Source organism: Heterocephalus glaber, unplaced genomic scaffold (assembly GCF_053883595.1).
Source record: "Heterocephalus glaber isolate CG9 unplaced genomic scaffold, H.glaber_assembly_v1.0 deba00001615, whole genome shotgun sequence".
Taxonomy (NCBI): domain Eukaryota; kingdom Metazoa; phylum Chordata; class Mammalia; order Rodentia; family Bathyergidae; genus Heterocephalus; species Heterocephalus glaber.
This window is the reverse complement of record NW_028258386.1, coordinates 942,808-967,786: the sequence shown is the minus strand read 5'-3', so window position 1 is coordinate 967,786 and position 24,979 is coordinate 942,808. Positions and strand designations below refer to the sequence as shown.

Below are 24,979 nucleotides of genomic sequence, written 5' to 3'. Positions count from 1 at the left end.
AAATTACAACAGACCCAGCAGAAATCCAGAGGATCATCAATACCTACTTCCAGAACCTGTACGCCAATAAGATGGAAAACACAGAAGAAATGGACAGATTCCTAGATACATATGAATTACCAAAGTTGAATGAAGAAGACCTAAAAATTCCGAACAACCCAATATCAACCAATGAAATTGAAAACATAATTAAAAACTTATCAACTAAGAAAAGCCCAGGCCCTGATGGCTTCACTGCTGAATTCTACAAGACATTTAGAGAGGAACTGCTGCCACTACTGTTTAAACTCTTCAATGAAATTGAAAGGGAAGCAATACTCCCAAATTCATTCCTGGAAGCAAGCATCACCCTTGATCCCCAAAGCAGAGAAAGACCCAACCAAAAAAGAGAACTACAGGTCAATCTCCCTAATGAACATAGACACAAAAATCCTCAATAAGATACTGGCAAACAGGATGCAGAAGATCACACACCCTGACCAAGTAGGATTCATCCCAGGGATTCAGGGATGGTTCAACATATGCAATCAATAAATGTAATACACTATATTAATAGAGCCAGGAACAAAAACCATATGATCATCTCAATGAATGCAAAAAAAGTGTTGGACAAAATCCAACACCCATTCATGATAAAAACCCTACTGAAGATTAGATGGTCTTTATCTTAACCTGATAAAAGCCATCTATGAAAAACCAACAGCCAACATCATACTAAATGGTCAAAAACTGAAATCTTTCATGCTAAAATCAGGAACAAGACAAGGATGTCCACTATTACCACTCCTGCCCAATATAGTTCTGGAAACAGCCACAGCAATTAGACACGAGAAAGAAATAAAAGGAGTAAAGATAGGAAATAAATAAGTTAAATTTTCATTATTTGCAGATATCATGATACTCTATATAAAAGGCCCCAAGAACTCCACCAAAAGTCTTCTAGACTTAATAACCAAATTCAGAAGAGTAGCTGGATAAAGGTCAACACTAAAAAATCAATAGTCTTTCTGTACAGAAACAACAGACTCACTGAGAGAGGAACTGGAGAAACAACTCCTTTCACAATAGTGCCCCCCAAAATGAAATATCTAAGAATCAATGTAATGAAAGAAGTAAAAGACCTCTACTCTGAAAACTACAGCACTCTGAAAAAAAAGAGATTGAAGAGGATATCAAAAAATGGAAAGATATCCCTTGTTCTTGGGTAGGAAGAACCAACATAGTGAAAATGGCCATACTTCCAAAAGTGCTATATAGATTCAATGCAATCCTGACTGAAATTCCAACAGCATATTTCACAGAACTAGAAAAAACAATCCAAACGTTCATTTGGAACTAGAAGATACCTAGAATATAGCAAAAACAATTCTAGGCAACAAAGACAAGGCGGGGGGTATCACAATCCCCAACTTAAAACTATATTACAAAGCTACTATGATAAAAACATCATGGTACTGGCATTGAAACAGACCCAAGGGTCAGTGGAACAGATTAGAAGATGCAGAAATAACTCTAGATATACTCTGCCACCTCATCATTGACAAAGGAGTCAAACACCCTCACTGGAGGAAAGATAGCCTCTTTAACAAATGGTGTTGGAAAAACAGGTTTTCAACTTGCCAAAGATTAAAACTAGACCCATATCTCTCACTATGCTCTAAACTAAAATCAAAATGGATCAAAGATCTAAATACTAAAACAGAAACACTAAACCTGCTAGAAGATCAGTTAGGTAGAACTCTTGAAGACATTGGCATAGGAAAAGACTTTATGAACAAAACCTCAACAGCACATGAACTAGCAGAAAGAATCAACAACTGGGATCTTATCTTATTAAAAAGCTTCTGCACAGCAAGAGAAACCACCAACAGGATGAAAAGACAACCCACAATGTGGAAAACATTTTTTACCAGCTGTTCCTCAGACAAAGGTCTACTATATAGAATATATAAAGAACTTAAACAAATCAGATCCCCCAAATTTATATACAATGGAGTACTACTCTGCAATGAAGTATTTTTGTTGTTGTTGTTGTTGTTGTTGTGTTTTTTTGGTACCGGGAATCGATCTCTGGTCTTTACGCTTGCTGGACAGGTGGTGGAACCACTGAGCTAAATCCCCAGCCCCGGATTCCTTTTTTTTTTTTTTTCCCTTTTGGTACCAGGGATCGAACTCAGGTCCTTGCGCTTGTGCAGCAGGCGGCAAAACCACTGAGCTAAATCCCCAGCCCAGATCCCCCAAATTTAAAAGACCCAATCCAAAAATGGGCATCTGTAATGAACAGACATTTCTCAGACCAAGACCTAGAAACAACAAATAAACATGAAAAAATGTTGAACATCACTGGTCATTCGAGAGATGCAAATGAAAACAACACTGAGATTCTTCCTCACTCCAGAAAGAATGACTTCTATTAAGAAATCAACCAATACCAAATGCTGGCAGGGCTGTGGGGGAAAAAGGAAGTCTTCTCCACCATTGGTAGGAGTGTAGACTGGTGCAACCACTATGGAAATCAGTATGGAGATTCCTCAAAGAACTAGGACTAGAGGTCCCATTTGACCCAGCTACCTCCTGGGTATCTTCCCAAAAGAATTAAAAGCGTCATACCATAGAGATATATGTGCACTCATGTTTATAGCAGCAGTTTGTAATGGCTAAATCTTGAAAACAGCCCAAATGCCCACCAACTGGTGAGTGGATAAAGAACATATGATTTTTAAAAAATAAAATGAAGTACTACTCAGTCACAAAGAATGATAAACTAGAGACATTTTATAACTAAGTGAATGCAAATTGAGGCCATACTCTTAAGTGAAATAAATAGGACACAGATGTGTAAATATTGAATAGTTTCTCTGGTTTGAGAAACTGAAAGTGTAAATGAGGACCAAAATGTGTAACAGATAATGTGAAATAGGAAGAAAAGGTCCAAAGGGGAAGAGGAAGGGATGGGAAAAGAAGGGAAAATATATGAGAAAAGAAGGAAAAAAACGGAAACAAAGTTTTTATAAATAGGGAGGGGTGAAAGGGAGGGAAGGGGAATGGGGAAAAACAAGAACCAAGATATATCATGTACAGGTCCAAATTCCCAATGATGAATGGAATCATAACATATACTTAAAATGTACCAATAAACTTAATGAATAAAAAAGGGGTTACATTTCATCAAATGTAAGTAGAGCCTAGATAGATTTTAGAATGCTTCATCAGGAGTCTGTTTTTGGAGTGTTTGGAAAGGAGAGATGACTGACGGGAAAAGGTGATTCTGTTGGAAACGTCGCCACACTCTCTCCTTTTCCCTTCTACCAGGGAACCTGGCAAAGAGAGTGGGTGCACAATGGCCTCAGAGCCCAGCCTCCATGTGCATTATTGGAGAAGCTCCTTCAGGATCCAGCTTGGTTGGGAAGAAGGAATAAAATGGGCTGATGGCCAAGGAGCTGGTTAACAACTAGCTGACTACTGACCCATACAGACAAGAGCAGCTGGAATGGAGGTCTTCAGTCTTATACAACTTAGCATTTCCACCAGTGACTTAGTTCAAAAAGGGAAGTCACATTCTTCAACAAGTTTATGATGATGGAGTGGGAGGCCAACAAAAGTGGCATTCCCAGAAACAGTCTACAGGCTGGACTGAATCTACCTCAAAATTTAAGTTTACAGGGACCAAATACGAAGTCCCAAGTGCTAGCCCCAACAGACAGCTTTGCAGCCATGCAGGGAGTGAGTGCGTGAGAGGGTTCCAGCCAGGGAGGCCATGGTCAGTGTAGCTACCTCTGGCCACAAACTGGCAGATGGGCTGCTGCTGCTGACAGAGCATACCCTCTAGACAAGGGCATGAGGCCTGCTCTGTGTTCTGGTGGTCACCACTCCGGACAGGCAGGAAACGGAGACTGCAACCAGGTGTGTGTCTCCCTGGATGATTTAAAAGCTGAAGGAAAGGGAAGGCACGGGGAAATAAAAGTTGCCTCCAAACATCTCTGAAGGGCTGCATTTTTGCTGTGCTCTGTTAAATCCAGGAAGAGAACGAGGATGCTCCCAAGGGCCAGCCTTGAGCTGTCTCCATCAGAGAGAGTTCTTCTCTAAAGTTGGGGCTGGGCAGTATGAAACAGCGGTGTGAGGATGGGCACTGACGACTGAACTTGACCCAGCAGCAGTGGGAGAACTCCCTGGGTGAGCCCGGGAACAGTGACACACATTTGCATCTAGACCTGGATTAGTCAACCCGAGGGCCTGTCCAGCTGCTTGGGCCCATGATTTTAGAGACGTCACCAGGCACTCACTTGGACTATCATCTCATTTATGTGTGGTATTAGGGACAGTGGGAATGATGGCTCTCCAACATTTCTCAGGAGAATTCCTGGAAAGCACGGCTCAGTGTAGATAACCTCTAGCTCCCAGAGAGAAGGAATTTCATGGAAAAGACTGAGAATCATAGATTTTGTCTCCTTGGATCTGGTTATAGCAGAAGCAAAACCTTCATTCTTACACAATAAAACCAGGAACCAAGAGCCGGAGGCAGGTTGGGTCATTCAAAGTCTAACACAGACTGAAGCTATAGCTATAGCTCTATGTCAATGAAGAATCAAGGGTCATGTGTGGTCAGCTCACACTAAGGGCATTCTCTGCATATGAACCCTTCAGGGCAGGGCCTCCTAGCTGCTAAATGCAGAGACAAAGAGCTCCTGGAGGGTGGTGGCTTGAGCCCCTGACCACCCCTGAAGAGAACTTTCTCCCAATAACCTATAGACTTTTAGCATCTTGATGCAATCACCTACAACATTTGTCTCTAACTCTAAACCTCAAGATCCATTAAGATGAATGGGTCCCTACAGAATGCTACAGAAGGGGCCGATCTTTCTGCACCATCACCCTGGTCCTGTGAGAACTGGATACCAGGAGAGAGGTGCTGCAGGTAGACTTCAGGGAAGCTGGTGGGGCCTACAGCCCCTGTAACTTGGCCTAGATAAGTAGTGTGGTTGATTACAACTAGAGCTAAGGGGGACTCTTCAGCTTGGGGACCATCTTACCACTTAACTGTTTTCTATCCTGCTGGCCAGGCCCATCTTCTCCAGGGGAATTGTGTGTGCATGCCACATGTGGCATCAGGGCTGCATGGGTACTGTCTGGCCAAGTGGAAAGGCCCTGCTTTGACCTGGACTGCTCCTCCCAAGGTGGGGATGGAAAGATGAACCCTCAGCAAAGCTACCTCTTAAGAACAGGGAGAGGTGAGGCGACAGGACTTGGGGAAATTGTTTGAATAGCAAGGATGCTAAGCAGCCACCTCTCCACTGATTAAAAAAAGAAGAGAGAAGATTCAGCTGTAATAACATTTAATCCCCAGAAGCTAATCTAAATGTAACACTCAAAAGAAAATAAAAGTGGTACAAAGGTAAAGTGCCTTAGCCACTGCCTTTGGGGATGTTGGCTTTATTCCCAAAGTGAGTCCATTAATATAGCTAGGAATGAAATGCCATTTCCATCTTTGTTGAGGGGAGGGGATTAACAAATTGTCGTCTCTAAGCCCAGTTTCTGAGTCATGGATCTCTGAGCACTAAGAAAGCACCAGACTGAGGCTGGCCGCCCAGCAAGGCTGCCCTGTCCCTTAAGCCTATGGCCACTATTGTCAGAGCCCATGTGAGTGGGGAGTCAGCTAGATGGCCACGGCTTCTGCACTGGCTCCGGCACTGCAAGACCAACAGTATGGAGCTGAGCCCCACCCTCACCCCCAGGATGGGGCTCTCCTGGCCCAGCCATGGCTTAGTCTAGCATCTTGAGGGAATGAATGGCTCCTACAGAGGAGTATCTGCCAGCTCCTATGGCCCAATTCTGTTGGAATGTCAGAGCCGTCCTCGGTTGTGTATCTGGACAGCCTCAGACACCCTCTTTTTTTCTGAATTCACAGCACTCTGTATAATCACCTTGTTTCATCGCTGACCACTTGACCTAACCAGGGGCAAGGAGCATGGGGAATGCTCAGTACTCATCTGATGAATGGGTGAGTCACTGCTGGCGGGTGGCACTGAATGCCCTGCATCTCTCCTCTCAGCATGTCACTGCCTCCTCTCTCAGATGCTGCCAGCTATCTTTCTAGAACACAAATATGATCATATCAATCCCCTGCTTTAAAGCACTTTTGTGACTTGCCACTGCCTGGAGGATGGATTCTAAAATCTTTTAGTATGCAGGGAGGCCCTTCATGTCTAGGACCAGCCTGACATTTCAGCCTCCTCTCTACCCCCTTAGAGCTCTGTGGCCAGCCCCATTCCTGCTTTCCTCTGACACCCCCAAGGAAAGCCCCCCGGGAGACCTCTGCACACACCACCCCACTCCACTTCCAGGTGGCCTGGTGGGAGGGCAGTTCATCTCAGGTCTGGACTGAGCTCGGGCAGAACTCAGCACCCCCTGGTCCCTGCTGCAGGACAGCAGCACTCACACACAACTGTGGTGCTCACCACTCTCTACAGTGGGATCTGAGTCATGACATGGTCCCTGGTGCTTGGGCACTGGACCCTGGGATACAGAGATGAATAAAGCAAAGATCCTGTTTGGAAAAAGCATGCAGTCTAGTAGATGTGATGGTAGAACCCCTGAGCACAAAGCAGCACCACAAAGGCAACCAGAGGCAGCCCGAGGACCTAGGTTCCATGGGGCACCAAGGGAGGGCAGCATTCTCTCTTGCAGGCAAGGAGGATCTTGAAGAGCCTTTACAGAGAGATGCTTCAGATAAGTCCAGAGGGATGAGAGGGCACTGCAGGCAGGGGCAGCCTGGTGTGTCTATGTTCCCTGGCAGAGACAAGGACCTCATCTTGTCTGTTGTGTTACACTTCCTGTCTGCCACCAAGCCTGCCTCCAAGTCATCCTCAGGAAAGGCTGGCTGAATTGGCAGTTGAGTGCAAGATCACCATCACTTAATCCTGACTTTAAGGAGAAATGAGGGTTTTTTAAAATGGGGAAATAAGGTTATGCTCCTCAACTCCTTTCTGAGGATGGTAGCCCCAGGTGCCAGAGCAGAGCCAGAGGGACAAGTCCCTAAGGGAGACAAAGCCTCCCTGCTCTATGCAGGCCGCAGGAGTAAACCACTAGGCAACTTCCTGGGAGACACGAGGTGGCAGGCCACCTAGTAGCCAGGGGAGGCAGAGATAGGACCACTTCAGAGGAAGCAGCACTTCTGTTGTCTGTGATCAGACTGGGACGAGGACTGGCTAGGCCACATTCCAGAGTACACACCATCACTGCTGTGCTTCCTTCAGTTTCCAGGGAAGAAGGTTTGAGTGCACAGCCTCCCTTTCTTTCACATTATCATCTCTCATGGTAAGTCAGGAAGTTCTTCACATACCTGATGTGAGTTTTCATAGCTGCAGTTCCAAGCTCTGGGCCTGTGACATTCAGAGGCCACCTCCCTCTCAGAGCAGAGCCACTCCCCCCTGGCCAAGCCTGCCCTTCCAGGCGTGCACTACCTGGCATGTGCTTTACAGCCCTTTCACCAGTCTGGCTCTTTGCTTGTGGAGCCTCTTGTTCTCTACCACAGATGACACAATCCAGGCCCAAAGGAAGCGTGCACTGCTGGCACTTCATTATTCATGGCAACAAGACAGATGATATTATTCATGCCTGACACGGTAGGTTGGCAAATGCGGGGGCCAGCTGGGCCCTAACCAAGGCCAAGGCTGGGTGTGTGCAAGGGAAGGAGCCCACCTCCCCAGGCTCCACTCCAGCACTGCCTTCTGCCCGAGGTCCTCAGAAGGTCCTGGGGACAGGAGGGACTCCAGGTTTAACCATTCTGCTTCACCCAGATTCCCAGTGCGTCCGTGTCCGGGTGATTACACATCCACAGGACACTCCTTCTGTGGACAGTGCAGCTTCAGGACACTTAAAAAAGACCAGGTTCTAGCAGCAAAGGAAGCTACCCCAGGACACCATGGCTGGTCAGGGCCAGCTCCAGTCCCTCGTGGGCCATGGTCAGGTTGGGGATCTGATTCCCAACCTTGCTTCCCTTGGCTCAAATCATTATCATTCCTTCCCTTGCAACTCTAATAGTCTCACCAATTTTTAATTATAAAAGATATATATAAGTGGATGGATGGATGGATGGATAGATAACACATGTCAGATAAAGCCACAGCCCCCTTTGACCCTTTTTCTAACCCTGACTTACCCCAGAGCTAAGTGTTATGCTGTTAGTAGCGTAGCCTTTCACACTTTTCTTCTCCGCTGTGCGCGCGTGCGTGCACACACGCACACACACACACACACACACAGAAGCCATCCAGTGCTGCTGGGTGTAGGTGCGCTGAACACGCTCCTAATAAACCACAGCTTGCATTCTCACCATGGAGGCTCTGTTTCTCCCAGGCCAGCACAGAGCTCCAGCTCGCCCTGCAGCAGCCACTACTATTCTGGGATGAGACAGACAAGCTTGTCCCCTGTCCCATCCATAGGGAGTGGGGCTGCTTCCAGTGTCTCCACTTGGAGCTGCAATGCCCCTGTCGGGTGATGGTGCACACATGTGAAAGTCTCTCTGGCACACCCCCAAAAGGATAGCTGCTGGGTCCCCATGCCCCTTCCCCCAACCCGGGGCCCCAGGTACAGTCGCCAAATGCACTCTAAGCACCCAGGCCTGGACCCTCTTTTGGACCCTTCAATCTCACTAAAATGTGAGTTCCTAAATAACAACACCTGCCATTTATTGCATGTTTACTCTGTGTCACACACTTTCCTAGAAGCTCAACAAATCACTTCAGAATGCCCTCAGAGTAACCTTCAGAAAGGCATCTCAGAGCAGCTATGTCAGCTGGCCTGGGCAGCGCAGTCAGTATCTGTGCACTCATCTCTAGACCTTGAAGTCCTCGTTCCCTCATGACCCCGCCACTCCCACAGCACCCTCCTATGCTGTAGAAGCCCCCACACAGCAATGATTAATGAGTCAATTGCTTGTGTTTAAATCCCACCCCTGACTTCCACACATGGACATCAGCTCTTCCAACACTGGATTGGTACACACTTATCATGGCAAAGTCCTGGGACGGGCAGCGGGGATGCAGAGCTAAGTAGGACGCTGGATCCACCTCTGGTAAGAACAACAGTAAGAACAAAAGATGTTTAGGTTGGATTTTGAAAAGTGAGCATAATCTGGGAGGTAGAAAGAGGGAGAACATGGGAGGAAATAGGGTATGCAAAGATAACACAACTGAATGCATTCTGTCTTCTGAAATTAGGATCTGAGTTGAAAACTGTAACCTTAGAATTCATCTGGCTCGGGGATGGCAAACAGGCGTCACCTGGAATGTCAATGGCACGCAGCTGATGCCAGCTGCTGGAGCGCAGTGTTGAGGAGTCTTGAGCACACCCAGCCAGCGCAAGCTTGCTGAGATCAATTCATGAGGTCTGCCAGGGCCCAGGACGAAGCCCAGGCTGGAGCAGAGGCAAGAAGCCAAGTTCTCCATCCCACCCACATAAGCACTAACCTTGTTTATCAACTTTCTTACCATGCTTCTTTGTTTCCCTTATTACAAAGGAGGTGTGACTCTGCTAGCAGTTGTATGGGAATAAACGTCTGCAAAGGGCCCCACAGCTAGCGCCCCCCCCCACACGTATGCCCACACACACACACACACACACACATACACACACACACACACCATGGGCTGAAGTGCGAGGAGACATTCTCAGGGAAGAGCAGCCAGTCATCTCAACAGCAAACATCTTAATCCCTGTCCTATTCATTTCTAAGAGAAATAACTCAGCTTAGTGAAGAAGAACAAGTGGAGACTCACACAGACTTGGATTCCAGCCCACCCTGCCACTCCCAGGTCTGTGTCCCAAGGCAAGAATGAGGATTATCCCATCTAAACTTCGTAAGAACCCGAATGAAGTAGGCATGGTGCTTGTCCTGTTTTGCAGACCAGGAAACTGAGTCTGCCAGGCAACAAATGTACCTTGGTTTCTGCATCTGCGCTGCAGGGAAAATAATGGCATCTGCCATCTGAGGATGAGGGACAGGGGTCACACAAGTGTCTAGCATGACAGCTGGCATGTGATGATGTGCAGTGATTTTTTAAAGAACCCTATTAATTGCATCTTGATTTTTAAATGCATCTATTAAGTGGGTTTTTATTTGTTTTGGGGTTTTTTTTTTGGTACCGGGGATCGAACTCGGGACCTTGCGCTTGGCAGGGAGGCGGCAAAACCACTGAGCTAAATCCCCAGCCCAGGGTTTTTATTTGTTAACTTCTCAAAGGCCAGGCTCACCAGTTTAAAGCAGGAATTTTGAATAGAAAACAGTTCTTTTGAAAGGTTAAAAGGTTATCTAAATAGGAAAGCGAGATATAGTAACATCTTTTGAATTCAGACTGAGTTGAATGTTATCTGGATTGAAGAATGTTTAGAATGTCATTTTATTTGGGGTTTAAATAAATGCCTATTGTTTCAATAAGTCACCTGCCCTGAGCTCACCACAGAGATGCAAACTGGGGAGGTATAGGTATGGAACAATGTATTCTCTCAGGTAGGCCCACACCCTCAGGAGCCTGGGTCCTCAGCCCTGTCCTCCTGGGAGCATAGGGTGAGAGAGCACAAATGTGTTCAAAGACAGGCGAGTCCACACTCATCAGCCTCTTTGGATCTAAGTCCTTGCAGCACAATGACTCAGTTTCAGGAAACAGTTAATAACCTTCTTCCTTCAACTCAATTGTTCTAACCTCTTTGAGGGCTGGCTCTTTGCAGGGCCAGGGAAGACGGTACAAGCCTCCTGACAATGAGAAGCCAAGACAGGGTTGGAATGAATCCCACGGGAAGAGGACTGAAGGTTGTCATAAAAAATAGATGTGACACAATAAATGCAGGATGTTCCCTGGGGTCTTAATCTCTTCCTTCAGAAAATCTGAACAATTCCGCCTGCTGTGCCACTGTGAGGTGGAGGGATCTGCGCGCACGTGTGTACATACAGATCTTGGGTATTCATTTCTACTGCAACCCACAACTATTCCAAAACAGGAGTCCCCTCACTCATTGCCACTCTCGCCACAACACCATAGCAAGGGTAGGCAGGAGGTAGGCAGGAGTCTTCTGAGACCCTGATGTATGCTGGCATGGCTCAGGCCTCACTAAAGCTGGGGGACCCTGAGAGAAGTTGGGAGATTTGCCTGTGCCATCCATTCCTGGTGCTGCTGACAGTCTGGTTCCATCTGCTTTCGTACTTACCTTCTGCTCTACCTGGGCTGGCCCTTTCCTGTTGGGCAAAGTCTAATCATTCCTCAAAAGCTAGGCAGGACTTCTGCTTCCAGTTACAATGGAGTAGCTTTGCTTTCCAAGCGGAGGATTTAGGTTGGGATTAAAAATGATCTGTTTGCAGGAATCGAAGGACCAAGAGAACTAGGACTCAAAGGCCAGGAGGATGTGCGGGGGACCATGGAGAGGGGATGAGGGTTTATTCCTAGAGCCACTTTTCCTCAGTTTCTGCCAAATCTTGGGAAGGAAGAGGGCGAGTGTCGCACAATCAGCTTCACCTCCAGGGCAAAAGCCAACGGGGACATCTGACAGGACTACAGAGAGACAACAGTCCTGTGGAGCTGAAGGCAGCTGAGACTTTGGTGGGGGGGGGGGTCGGGATTCTGAAGAGGAGTGAGACAACACCAAGTGGTTTCCTTCTTTCAAAACACTTGTCAGATTCCTGAGCTACTTGAGGCAAGAGGCTAAGAAGCTGGCTAAGATGCCACCACAAGGCAAAGTGGAAGTTTCAGAAGGGTTAGAGCCGAGGAAGCAAAAACAGTGGTGTACAGCTCACTGAGAAAGAGCCCTAGAAGCCATACCCGCAGAGCAGGAGTGACTCGAAACAGCCCGAACATCACAAGAGCTGTAAGCAGAAGCTTCCCATCAGCTGAGTCCCATTGGGAGAAAGACAATCTGCTCTTATCCAGGTAGCCACCATGGAGCAGGTTGGAACCTCTCGGGGAAAGATAATGCCATCAGAGCCTTTGGATTTCTTTGAACAATGCCTGATATTCAATCAAGAATTACCAGGCACACAATGAAATAAGTATGGGTGTGGGGCACAGAAACAGACCCACAAGTGACTTTAAAATAACTGCAATTAATATGTTTGAGAAAATAGATAGCAAAAAAGCAGAATTTCATCAGAGACTGAAAACCTTAGAAAATATAAAGGGAATGGAAAGTCTATAATTGAAAGAAATGCAATAACTGAAATTCAAAACTCAATAAATAGGTTTAAGGCAAACTTGACACAATAAAAAGCAGATCAGTGAACTGAAAGATCAATACAAAAAAATGCAGGCTACAGCATGGAGATTTTAAAAACAGATGAAAATAGAAAAAAGAGCAAGAGACATATGAGACAGTAAAACATGTACCTGAGATCCCAGAGAGGAGGAAAGATAAAACAGGGAAAGCATTATTTGGAAAGATAATGGCTGAGAAATTTCTAACACTGACAAAAAAGGCCTCAATCTCAAAGACGTGAACCCCAAAAAAGGAAAAAGGGAAGAAAAATCTATATCCAAGCTCACCTTAATAAAACCAAAGACAGAGGGAATCTTAAAAGCAGATGAGGAAAAAAGGAAGCTCCTCAAAGGGAGAACATCAACATCAACAGCTGATGTCTCAAGAGAAAAGCACACCACAGGAGGAAACACAGGTGTCTCCAAAGAGCTGAACAAGTGATCGCTGCATCTCTCAAAATGAAGACAATCACAATCAGCAAAGTTACACTGAAAGAAGCTTTTTAGCTGGAAGCAAAGTGATGTCAGAAGGAAGCAGTCAATCTGCACATTAGTAAAGACAGTGAAGGTGAGCAAGCCTGACTGACTTAGCCTACCTGATGGGTTAAGAGGATGTCACCATCGCCAAAGCACACATTCTCTTCCGGTGCACAGAAAAACCAACCAAAACAGATCCTACACTGGATCATGAACCAAGTAAGCAAAAATTTCAAAGAATCTACAGTCTCTTCTCTAACCACAGCAAATTAAACTAGAAATCAATCATTAAAAACGTAGTTACAAAATTCCCAAGTGTTTGGAAATTAATATGCTTCTTCAAAGAAATCAGAATGAAAATTGGAAGGTTTTTAAACAATTATAATACCACATATCAAAACTCGTAGGCTGTAGCTAAAGCTGTGTGTACAGATAGAGAAATTCATAGGTTTAGGGGCATAGATTAGAAAGAAAGCCAGCGGGGGTATAGTCGTGCCGTGCATGAAAGAGGGATCTTCAGGTGACGTCGCTGTGTGGACAGCGGAGTGCATTCACCCACAAAGGTGGTCAGCCATCCACAAACTCTTTTTTGGCGGGGGTGGGTACTGGGGATTGAACTCCGGTCCTTGTGTTTGCGTAGCAGGCGCCAAAACCACTGAGCTAAATCCCCGGCCCCACAAACTCTTCATCTAGTGAGAGATTTGGACCAAGATGTAGGAGGCTGCCGCCCTCTTGCTGTAATTTTTTTTTTTAATACGTGCAATGAGTACATTCTTAAAAAAACAATAAAAGTATAGTACATAAGTACTCAAGCCAGTGAGACAGTTACTTATCATCATCACGTATTATATGCTGTACAACATAACTGTAGATGCTCCACTTCCATACAACTGGTGCTGCAGCATTGCCACAAACATGAGTGTGATGTAATGGGTGTGCTATGGCATCATGGTGGCTCAATAGTGCAGGCAACAGGAATTCGGTAGCTCCATTTGTGATCTCCTGGGATCACCACTGTGTATGTAGTGGTTCACTGTTGACCCAAGCAGTACGTAGTGCAACTATTTCACTGCTCTTCAGATCAAATTAAAACTCCTACTATGATTACAAAGTCTTGCATGGTCTGGCTCCTAATTGGAGTTTCATTTTTGTCTCTTCTCTTTTACCACTCTCAGCCATATTGGCCTTCTTTCAGTTCTTTGAATAGACTACTTCTTGCCTCAGGGCCTTTGCATATGCTGAAACTGGTTTGAACCACTTTCCCCTTCCCTCTCTTCCGGCCAACTTCTCATCTTCTAGGAGTCAGTGTGGACATCATTTCCTCAGAGAAGCCTTCTTCAAAGTCCATGTCTAAATGAGGCTCCTCTAACCTAAACCGTAACTCTTTCAGGGCACTCATTACTATAATCAACAGCTGTTTGGGAAATTGCTTGTTGTGCAAATTAATTTTAAAATGATGTTTGTTTCCTTAATGCTCTAAGTTCCTTGCTGACAGTGATTACAGCTGTCTTGCTCATTCTGCATCCCTGGAGCCTAGCATGTGCCTTGGCAAGAAGTACACATTCCATATACGTGTGTTAAGTGAATGAATGAAAACATGGACATCTAGTTTACCATCTAAGTAACCATTCAGTTTACCCAAAGCTGTCTTGGAAGAAAACTCCCGATATTACTGCTGCCAGCAGTTGGTATTTATTTCTATGACATTTACAATGCAATCTACAATCATTTGCTAATCCAAGAAATCTTCCAAAGATTTTTTTGCCCTTGATGTTTAAGGAAAAAAGTTTCTAACTTTACACTGCATACTGTTTACTATGATTGGGAAAAGCCGAAGTATTTTGGAAACTCAATTTATGTATCAAATCTGTTCTATCCCAAGCAGGTGCTGTGAACGTGATTCAAATGACTGCCATCATTAATAACAGCACTCAGCCCATTTGGGCTGTTGTAGCACAGTGCTATAGGCGAGGTGCTTAGAAATAACAGACACTCATTTCTCGTGGTGCTGGACACTGGGACGCCCAGATCGAGGCGCAGCAGACCCAGAGAGTGGCAGGGTCTTGCTTCCTGGTTCATAGATGGTGCTTTCTTTCTGGTCTTTGCATCGGGGGAGCAGAAGGGGCGTTCTAGCATTAGTTAAGGACACCAGTCCCATTTGTGAGGCCCTACCCTAATGAGGCCTGGCTTGCTCCACACTGATCAGGTTTCTGAGGGCCGCAGATTCAATCTATACCAGTCATGCTAACACCAACAGCAACTGCTGACGTGCTGGGTCTGCTTTCCGGGTGGGTCTTGTATACCCATCACTCAAAGCATTGAGAGGCTGTCCTAGACCAGTAAGTGGCAGGGCTGAGCTGAAATGGGCCAACTCTGCTGCCCAGGCAGGCTCCTAGGGCTCCACCTGCTGCCCATCTCATGCTGAGAGAGGGCCATCGGGGATACAGCCATGCAGAGATCAGGGAAGTACGAGGCTCTGAGCTAAGCTGGAACCCCAGGCTTGACACACAACCAGCTGTGTTAAATCAGCTTTCTGTCATGGTGCCAAAATACGTGAGAAAAATCAGTGTGAAAGGAAGAAAGGTTCCTTTTTGCTCACAGGCTTGGAGGTTTCAGTCTGCAGTCACTTGGGACTGTGGCTTTAGGCCTGTGGCAATGCAGCCCATCATAGTGGGAATGTGTGACAGGAAGTCTGGTTGCCTCATGGACATAGGGAAGCAAAGAACAAAAGAGCAGGGCAGGGCCCAGTATCTCCTCCAAGGGCATAGTACTGGTGGCCTTCTTTTTTTTTAATTTAACTTAATTTAAAGTTTATTGGTACATTTTAGGTATACAATTCAGTTCCATTCATCATTGGGAATTTGTACCTTTACATAATATATCTTGGTTCTTATTTTTCCCCATTCCCCTGCCCTCCCTTCACTCCCTCCACCACCACTTACAAAGACTTAGTTTCCGTTTTTTGCTTTTCTCATATTTATTCCTTTCCTCTACCCTTCCCTCTTCCCCTTCCCCTTTGGACCTTTACTTCCTGTTTCACATTATCTATTATACATTTTGATCCTTATTTACACTTTCAGTTTCTCACACTAGAGAAACTATTTGGTATTTACATATGTCTGTCCTATTTATTTCACTTAAGAGGATGGCCTCAATGTGCATCCATTTAGCTATAAATGTCTCTCGATTCTCATTCTTTAAGGCTGAGTAGTACTGCATTTTATTAAGAAAAAAACCCAAACACCACATCTTCTTTATTCAGTCTCCAGTTGATGGGCATTTGGGCTGTTTCCAAGCTTTAGCTATTACAAACTGTGCTGCTATAATCATGGGTGCACATATATCGCTGTGGTATGAATCTTTTAATTCTTTGGGGAAGATCCCATCCCCAGCAGGGGAATAGCTGGGTCGAATGGGACCTCTTAGCCCTAGTTCTTTGAGGTGTCTCCATACTGATTTCCACAGTGGTTGCACCAGTCTGCACTCCCACCAACAGTGGAGAAGGCTTCCTTCCCTGCTGGCCTCCTCTTAACAGTCTCCCTCTGTTCCAACAGTGCCATGGGCTGAGACTGGCCTACAACAGAAGGCTCTGGAGGACATTCCCGATCCAACTCCACACCAGTATGTAGGGGAGGTGTCCATCCTCTCTGGCCCTGGCTATGTGACTGTCATGTGGAGCTCGCAGTAGCAAATGACAGGAGGGAACCAAGGGGCCTGGCAGAGTACCTACCCCTCACTGATGTGCTCAGGAAAGGCAGCAATTCTTGTCAAGGGACACTGTAAACAAAGGAAACCCTTATACTGCATTTAGACTAGAGATGTGCTTGCATCTGTCTTTCCCTTGCCTTCAGAGGTTGGAAGGATGGAAAAGCCTGTGACGCTGAAGTCAGATTCAGGTATCACAGGGCAATGGTCACTGACTGCAAAGCTGTCTGGCTCCCCAGCCTTCACCCCACCCCACCCCACCCCACCCCACCAGAAGCTCTTTCCTAGGCAGGCAGGCAGGCTGCTCCTCCCTCTAGGTGTACAGGGAGAGGGGCCCCAGGCTGGGCATCTCTCATTGCCAGGGATCACATTACTGCACTGGCTGTCACTTAGCCGCCTCTCTGATGTGGCTGCTCCTCTCCCTTCCCCTCTCCAAGTTGACATTCTGAGTATTTCGAAGTGCTGGCTGGATGAACCTGCTGTACAGGGAAGAAGCCTTCAGAACCAGGCCTCTGAGCTTCCCCCAGTGAGGCCAGGGGCCTGGGCAAGCAGGCGACACCAGCCTGCAGCACACTGGGGTGCCCACCATCCCTGTGGGCTCCCAATGCCACGGGGCTGCTGTTTCCATTCAACCTTTCTTTGTCTCCACTGGCAGGCTGGAAAAGTCTCTTCCTCCCAAGTTCCTACTCTTGCTCTAGTACTTGAAATTTCAAACCTATTGTTTTCTTTTCCCCAAACCCATTCTTTAATTGGTTCTGCCACAGTCTAGTACTGCCCAGCTGCAAGTGTCTCCCACTCAGGAATAAAACCCCCATGATGCTCCCTGTGCTGTTCTGTATCCTTAGGTCTGCTGACTGGACATCTGTACTCACTGTCCTCCTGGCTCCTCTACAGTTCTGTTCAACGTTTGCACAAGTATTTTGTTATCTCCTAGCTCCCCAAACTCCCTGCTGATGTTTCCTTCTCATGGTGCCGGATCCAACCACTCTGTACTGTGATAGATTTGTCTGGTGAATCACCCTGCTTCACTCCTGAGAGGGGTGACTGGGGTCCACTGTGGTCTCTTGGATTCACAGAGACCCTCTTCACACAGAGAACCCCCAAGGTCCACTTCCTCCTCCCAGGGGTCTCCTCTGACTTCCCAGGACCCTGCACTGTGGACCAAGAAGAGCTGCGTTTGTAAGGACACACAGCACACACCTCCCTGCTCCGACATCCTGGCTCAGGGTAGTCAAGGACAGCACAGGAATGTGATAGGTGGGACAGTGCTGGCACTCAGCACTGTGTCACCTGAGCTAGCCATCAGTTTCCCTGAGCCTCAGCTCCTCTGGGGTAGAGCGTGGCCCACTGTGAACTCCATCTGGATGAGGCATGTTGCAGATACCAGCTGCGCAGGAGGCTCCCACTGCAGACATGCTGCAAACCCCGGCCCCGCCCCCAAATCCAAGGGGTCGAAGGCCGGCAGCACCCCTGCCGGATCACTGGGAAGACTGTGCCTGTTCAGCACACACCGGGCCTGAAACAACTGTGGAGTCTGTCTCCGCCCTGCATCAATTTGCCAAGGAGCTACGAAGAACCGAATGCTAATTTGCCCAATTACTGATGACCAATGGTTACCTCAGATTCAGGTAAGAGAGCCCAGGAACAGATGGTTGCCTGTGTTATTAGAGAAATCTGAAATTAGGCAGGTAGCAGCAGGTTTCAAGCCACATGAGAGAAGTTTTACAAATGCAGGCCAAGTTTACAAAGAATAATAAGCAAACTCTTACTTGATTGTGTTCTCTGCTTTTGAAGCTGCCTCGTGGAATTGCTGTGAGGACAGTTTATACATCTCCACGTTCTACAAAGAGAAAAACAGAACTGGTTACCAAAGATTGAAATTTCCTTCTGGCTCCCTCATGGGATGCAACCACGTTAGAAATCGACAGATGCTAATTTCTTGACCAGCATCAAAGCAGACTGGTGATTAATCCACAGCTTGGGTTCTAGCTCCTACCCTGCATCGACCGCTGCTGCAGATCCCAGAATAGCATGAGCTGGAGGAACGCTGTGAGATCCTCCACCCAGGAACAAACCTGCCTGCCACCTGTTTTTGTACATAAAGTTTTACTGGCACATAGCCATACTCATTGTTTACCTGATGTCTACAGCTGCCTGTGTGCTACAATGACAGAGTGGCGTAGTGGTGACAGACTGCATGGCCTACAGAGCCTAAAACATTCACTACCCAGGAAAAACACGCTGAGTTTTATTCTGGTCCAACCCCTGTTTCACAAGTGGACTCTGATGCCCAGAGGGGTGAAGGGAGGTGCTGAAAGCCACACAGCTGGTGCAGTGCCAGCCAGGTGTCTGGATGCCCAGTCTGGGACACACTCTGCTGCCTACCTTGACACCCCGCTCACCAGCACAGAAACCATGGGTCTGGAGCGCTGTAGGGAGGTTGAGAGGACCTGCTGCACACACACCTGCACAGCCAGGTGGCAGGGAGAGACCCACCCGGGCTTGTGTCCTGCTGCCACGTTGTGACTCTGAGTAGTAAGTCACTTAACTTCTCTGTGACTCACAGGCCAGCTGCTCCTGGCCACACAGGCCCAGATCTAGCATTCACCTTTCCCCGTGGAGCCCTAGTCACTTTACTGATTCTCAGAGGAGATGAATCCTGATGCACCTGTCACCACACTGCAAGTGGCAGTGCTACCAGGCCCACAGACAGACACCAAAGTGACAGGGAGAGGCGACATCCCATAGCTGATTCTCATGGGAAGTGGATTCTAGAACACAGCAGTCTAAAACAGAGAAAGGTCAAGTGGTCCCTAGAGGGCCAGGGGTGGAGACAGTGGCCAGACCTCTCCAGTGGACATGAGGAAGACATGTGACATGAGGTAGCAGGTGACATGTGGGGTCTGCCCAAGGCTGGACCCTTCCCAGATCTGACCCCATTTGCTCCGCAAAGCTGCTACAGAGGGATCATCATGCTTTACAGATGAGTGAACAGAAGCTTCAGGCTCATAGGTCGGTCCTTGCATGGAGCTTGCTTAGCAGTGAAGGGACTGTGAAGCCATAGGGCTGTGCTGCCTGGCATGCCTGTGACACAGATAGCCTGACCTGATCATGCGTGCACAAAAGAACCAGACAGTCTTTAGGCAGGGGACAGTGAGTGGTCCTCAGCTCAAAGCCACACAGGGAGAGCAGTCCATGCATGTGGAAGACAGACAGCTCTGCACACAGGACCTTCCCACATGGACCCACAGGCATGGAGGGCAGGTCTGGGCTGGAACCTGCCACCCTCGGGCTTCCCTACTGCCCCACAGATTCCGAAACATGTTGACTAGAAGGGGTAGCCCCCGAGTGAGAGAACTTGGGGCACATGGCCACTGCCTGGAGCTGGAATTCTGCTCTGGGCTGGGCCCAGGACAGCTAAGGAGGATGGGGCCACTTCCAGGCTTTTCCCTCTCCAGCTGCCTGCTGACAGGGCTTGAGCAAGACACCTCACCTGTCCTCTCTTGTTCCCTCACCTCTGAACCAGGGAGAGAACCTATGCTCCTCAGTGGTGATAAGCAGCGCCAGTTAGGAAATGCCAATGCTCCCAGCACATAGCAGGCATGAAATATAGGTAGGTTTTCTGCCCCCCCCCCCTTTGCTGGGCAACACCAAATGCCCAGCACCAGGGTGCTGGTGTTCTCCCCAGAGTCCTCATTTTTAAATCAAGACATTATGACTTTGCCTTGACCAGTCTCACAAGACTGACTGTCCTGGGCAAGGGGGTAAGGACGGAGATGAATGACTCAAATCAGGGCCTCCTCACCTTCCGCACAGGCCTCTTCTGTGACATCGCTGGCAAGGTCATTTTGACTCCCTTGGCCTCTACATTCAGGGGCTGTCAGGATGTGGTGTGGTTCACAGGCCCACACGGTAATTTGGCGCTGGCACATGCCAGCTGAGTAAGCCACGTACCTCCTCTGGGCCTTGTTTTCTTAACTGTGAGATAGGGTGACTGAGAGACAGCCGGGCACATGGCTCCCACCCGGTCCAGCAGAAACACTGACTGTGCAGCTGACATTTCAGAAGCTAACATGTGTATTGCCCCTGCTGATCCCGGTCAGCTTCCTTTCCACAAGGCAACCTCATGGCTCAGGCCTTCTCTCTGGGTCAAACCTCTTTTCCTGGAGCTATGCTGCAGGACTCTGGTGTCATGCAGCCATCTTCCAGGCCGTCACCTGTTGACATTGGTCTCAAAGAGAGGACTGTGGCCAAGAGGGGGCTTGGCATGCTGGGGCTGACAGAGATGCTCAGAGCCTATACTCTGGACCCTGTCCCTCCAGGAGCAGCCTGGCCCGAGTGACAGTAACAGGAGCTTGAGTGAGTTGCCAGCTCACAGTCAACATGTGGTCAGCGAGATTTGTCACAGGAAGTACCCACAGGCCAAGAAGTGGTTGTGATTACTCCACTGCAGCTTCCGCTATCAATTCTCAGAATGACTCAGTGAAATTCCCTGTCAAGTCCTCTCTTGTCCTGACCCACCTCACCTTCCTCATCTAATCTGCCTCAGCAGACCCAGAGGGACATATATCCTTGTGACTGCAGCCCCCTTTGTCACAGGAAGGTCTCTGGCCCACAGCTTGAGAGTACAGTGCTGGCTTTCTGTGTTCATGAACCTTCTTGCCCACCTGGCTTTCCTGAGACTGCTGGAGTGGAACAACTCCCTTCTTTAGGAACTAGGCAGGCAGATTCCATGACTAACCACCATCAAGGAGCTCCTAGGAGGACTGGCCACCAAGAGCACTCATCCTGAGAACTCACCAAGTGCCAGAGAATTTCCAGACAAATGCACCTGCTGTGGCCTTGGGGGTGCTCACATAACACAAGGTCATGATCACAGTTGTGCCAGGTGCTGTGGTGTAGCTGAAAGGGCAGCCTGGCAGAAACTATGGGTCAGGCTGTCCCCTTGGGAATTATACCAGAACTAAGGCATCCTTTTTTTTTCTTACATAATTAATGTTTTTGAAAAATTAATACATATAATTTAAATAATAAGAGCAGGCAGGACAATGTTTTTAGTCACTTTCTCATCACTGAGACACAATACCCAATGCCTACAACTTAAAGGAGGATAAGTTTATTTTGGCTCATGTTTTAGTCCACAACTGGATGGCTCTAAAGCAGGACCATATGGAAGAGGAGCATGGAGGAGGAGAATTGCTCATGGCCTGGCAGACAGGAAACAGAGAGTCATGAGAGGAGCTAGGGAGGGAAATATACCCTTCCAGGCCATGTCCCCCATTACCCACCTCTTGCGACTGGGCCCTACCTCCTAATAGCACAATTAGTTATAAACTCATCAGTGGACTAATCTACCCATGTATATAGCATGCCTGTGATACAATTACCTCTCAAAAGCCCTGTCCATGTTTGCACAAGGCTTTGGAGGATTTCTAGATATAAACCATAACACTGTGTCCCTGGCCCCCCAAAGACTCATGTGTATCTGTTTATGAAAAATGCATTTAGTTCATCTCTAAGAGTTGCCAAGTCCCAACAATTTCAGCACTGCTGGAAAGTCCAATTCAAAAGTCTACTCTGAGACTTAAGGCAAATTCTTAGCTGTGAGCTCCTGTAAAACTCAAAAAGAAAGTTAAACACTGACAACCATACAATGGCACAGGATAAACATTCCCATTCCAAAAGGGAGGAATACGTGGGTAAAAATAGGATCAAAGAAAGACTGAGACCCAACAGGGCAAATATTAAATCCTGCAGCTCCATGTCCAGCAGCAATGGTGAAGATATAAGGTCCAAATGGCTTGCATGACCCTGCCCCTACAGCATTGCTGGTGGATGCAGCCTTTATGGCTTTTCTTTTGGGCTGGCTTTGCTCATTCTTTGTGGGTTTTCTCAGATGTTCCATGTTCTTGGCTTCTAAAACTTTTTGGGGTCTCCACTTAAATTTCAGCTTCACACTAACAGTTTCATGCACAGCTCTCTCAGGGGCACACTGCCTGGATTCCCAGGCTTTCTTCTGAAATCTGGCTGGAAGCCTTTCTGATGCCACAACTCTTGCATTCTGCATCCTTATAAAACTAGTACTACATGGATGATGCCAAGGTCTGCTGCCACCTCGAACAGTAGCTGGGCCCTTGAATCATGGCTACAGAGACATCTGAGTGTCTGGATAGCTGAGACACTATGAACTGAATCCCAGGAACAAATTCTCTATATGACCATTCTGGAGCCCCATGCTCTGGGACTCTCTTAAAGTGAAGTCTTTCACTTTTGCAATTTTGAGTCTGTGAAGGGTGGGGCCTTGTTGGTTCCTCACATGTCCTCAAGGGTACTTTTCCTATTGTCCTGTTGTAAAGTACTTGGCTTCCTTTTAATGATAACATTTTTAGCCACAAAGCTCATCTCTGCTCCAACTTTACAGACCCCAACTTTACAGGAGCTTCTTTTCTGGTGAAACTCAAAATTTAAAATCAAGAGCCATTTGCTCTTGATTCTCAATATAGAGCTGGCCAAAAGCCCCCAATGGTACCTATTTCACAGCATGAATGTTGGGCTGCTTTGAAATTTTCTCTGCCAGATTAGCCTGCTGCCCTTAATCTCAGTTTCCCACAAAACCTTCAGGTCATGAGCAAAATGTAGACACACATGATCTGGAGTCCAACTGTCAACGGAGTCCTTATACCCAAATGAAACCTCCTTAGTCTAGTCTTTTGCATCTGTTTTTTAAAAATCAGCATTCTTGTCTTCTGAGATCTGACCAGAATGTTCCATTAAGCTTGGCTGATAGCATTCTGGGGCTGCTTCTCTAGCGGGCATCTACAAACCTTTCCAAACTTCTCCCATGAACCAATTCCAAATGCTTTGAACAACATGGTCAGGTACAATCACAGCAACATCCCATTTCTCTGGCCAAATCTGTCTTACTCACTTTCTTGATGCTGAGACACAATATCCAACACCTACAACTTAAAGGAAGAGATGTTTATTTTGGCTCATGGTTCAATCCATAGCTGGCTGACTTTCCAAGGCAGGATGGCATGGCAGACAGGAAGCAGAGAGTCAAGGGAGGAGCCAAGGAAGGAGATCAAACCTTCCAGGCCACATTCGCAGTGATTCCCGTCTTCCCACCATGCCTCACCTCCTAACAGCACATTCAGTTATGAACTCATCAGTGGACTAATCCACTCATGAGTTACAATGGCCCCAGGATCCAATCACCTCCTGAAAGCCCTGCCTATGATCACATAAAGGTTTGGGGGGACATCTAGATATAAACCATAACAGACAGCATATATGGTGAACAGTAGGGTGAGCACATTAGTGAGTGAGTCATATTGACCCCTGACAGCATACCACAACAGCCACGATGTGCCCTAACTTCTGGGAGACCTGGTTGGTTTCTCCTGCTGAATAAAATGTTCTGTTGTATGGCTGAGCACTCTGCAGCGCAACCCAAGCAGCTCCCTGTCCACAGGCCATTTGCAGTCTTTCACTATCACAAACAATGCTGAAAGGAAAACCGTGGCATCTAGGACTTTATGCATGTGTAAGCATATCTATAGGAACATCCCACAAGTCAAATTGAGAATAGAGACAGCAGTATGAGGGGGCAGCAGAGCACTGGGTCTGTGAGAGGGAAGGACAGCAGTGTTGACAGGAAGCACAGGAGCAAGGGAGAAGGGGATCCCACCTGCATGCTCCGAGGCCTGGATTTCCCCCAGTGGCAATGAGGGGTGAATGAACACTTTGATTTTTAACTGAGGGAGGGGTAAGATAGACAAGTACTTTTAATGTATTTATTTATTATTATTATTATTATTATTATTATTTGGTACTGGGGATTGAACTCAGGACCTTGCACTTTCGAGGCAGGCAGTGAACAAGTACTTTTTAAAGGACAGTGCAACAGCTATGTGGACAACAGAGTCCAGTTCTCCCCAGTAAAGCCCAGGGAGCTCGGTGGGAGGCACAGTTGCTGTGCTTACAGAGGAACACTGGTAACCCAGCCCCTGTTGGGAAAGCTCTTTGAAGGGCATCTGTTAGCACCCAGTGGTCATGAGCTACTATTCATGGGAGCTTTTCTTTACCATTAAACTCTTCAGCTCCCCAATTTTAGAAACTCTTCCTCTGCCCAACAGACACCTGCCCCTCCTCCAGCTCTTCTTGCTGCTCCGCATGCACATCTGAAAGTAGAAGACCTGATCTCCATTAATTAAATCTGCCATTAAAAATTAAATAAGTGAGTAAGAAGGTGTGAGTGTTATCTCTATGGGTTTCAAAAGTCACAGTGTTTCTTCAATTACTTCCCAAGCAGTTTTCATATTTCATACTGTCTGATTTCTCCAAGGGCCTGGATTTGCAAGATCAAAAGAGAGTGTGAGGGTGAGGGAAGCACGGGGAGAAAGCTGGGAAGGGAGGACAATAAAACGTATCATGGGCAGAAGAGATCAGCCTGCTGCCCAGCGGCAGAGCCTAGATTTGGGGAACAGAGCAGAGGGAGGATGTAGGGGCATGGAGGTCTGCAGCAAGCCCATGTGAGTGTAGGGCAGAGTGGGGCA

At 47.1% G+C, this 24,979-nt stretch overlaps 1 protein-coding gene across 15 annotated transcripts in view; it reads right to left on the bottom strand.

Annotated features, from left to right (window-relative positions):
• Window positions 1-24,979, bottom strand: part of Chchd6 (coiled-coil-helix-coiled-coil-helix domain containing 6) — a 251,791-nt gene that overhangs the window by 29,158 nt on the left and 197,654 nt on the right. For 8 of the 15 annotated variants that reach the window (XM_021250288.2, XM_021250292.2, XM_021250294.2 and 5 more), the window contains 2 exons: window positions 18,191-18,261; window positions 18,039-18,077 (listed from right to left, as the gene is read on the bottom strand). In XM_021250288.2, coding sequence (XP_021105947.2) covers window positions 18,039-18,077; window positions 18,191-18,261 — 110 coding nt within the window. The remainder of the gene's footprint in view (window positions 1-18,038; window positions 18,078-18,190; window positions 18,262-24,979) is intronic. The other 7 variants (XM_021250289.2, XM_021250295.2, XM_021250298.2 and 4 more) reach the window with 1 other exon arrangement.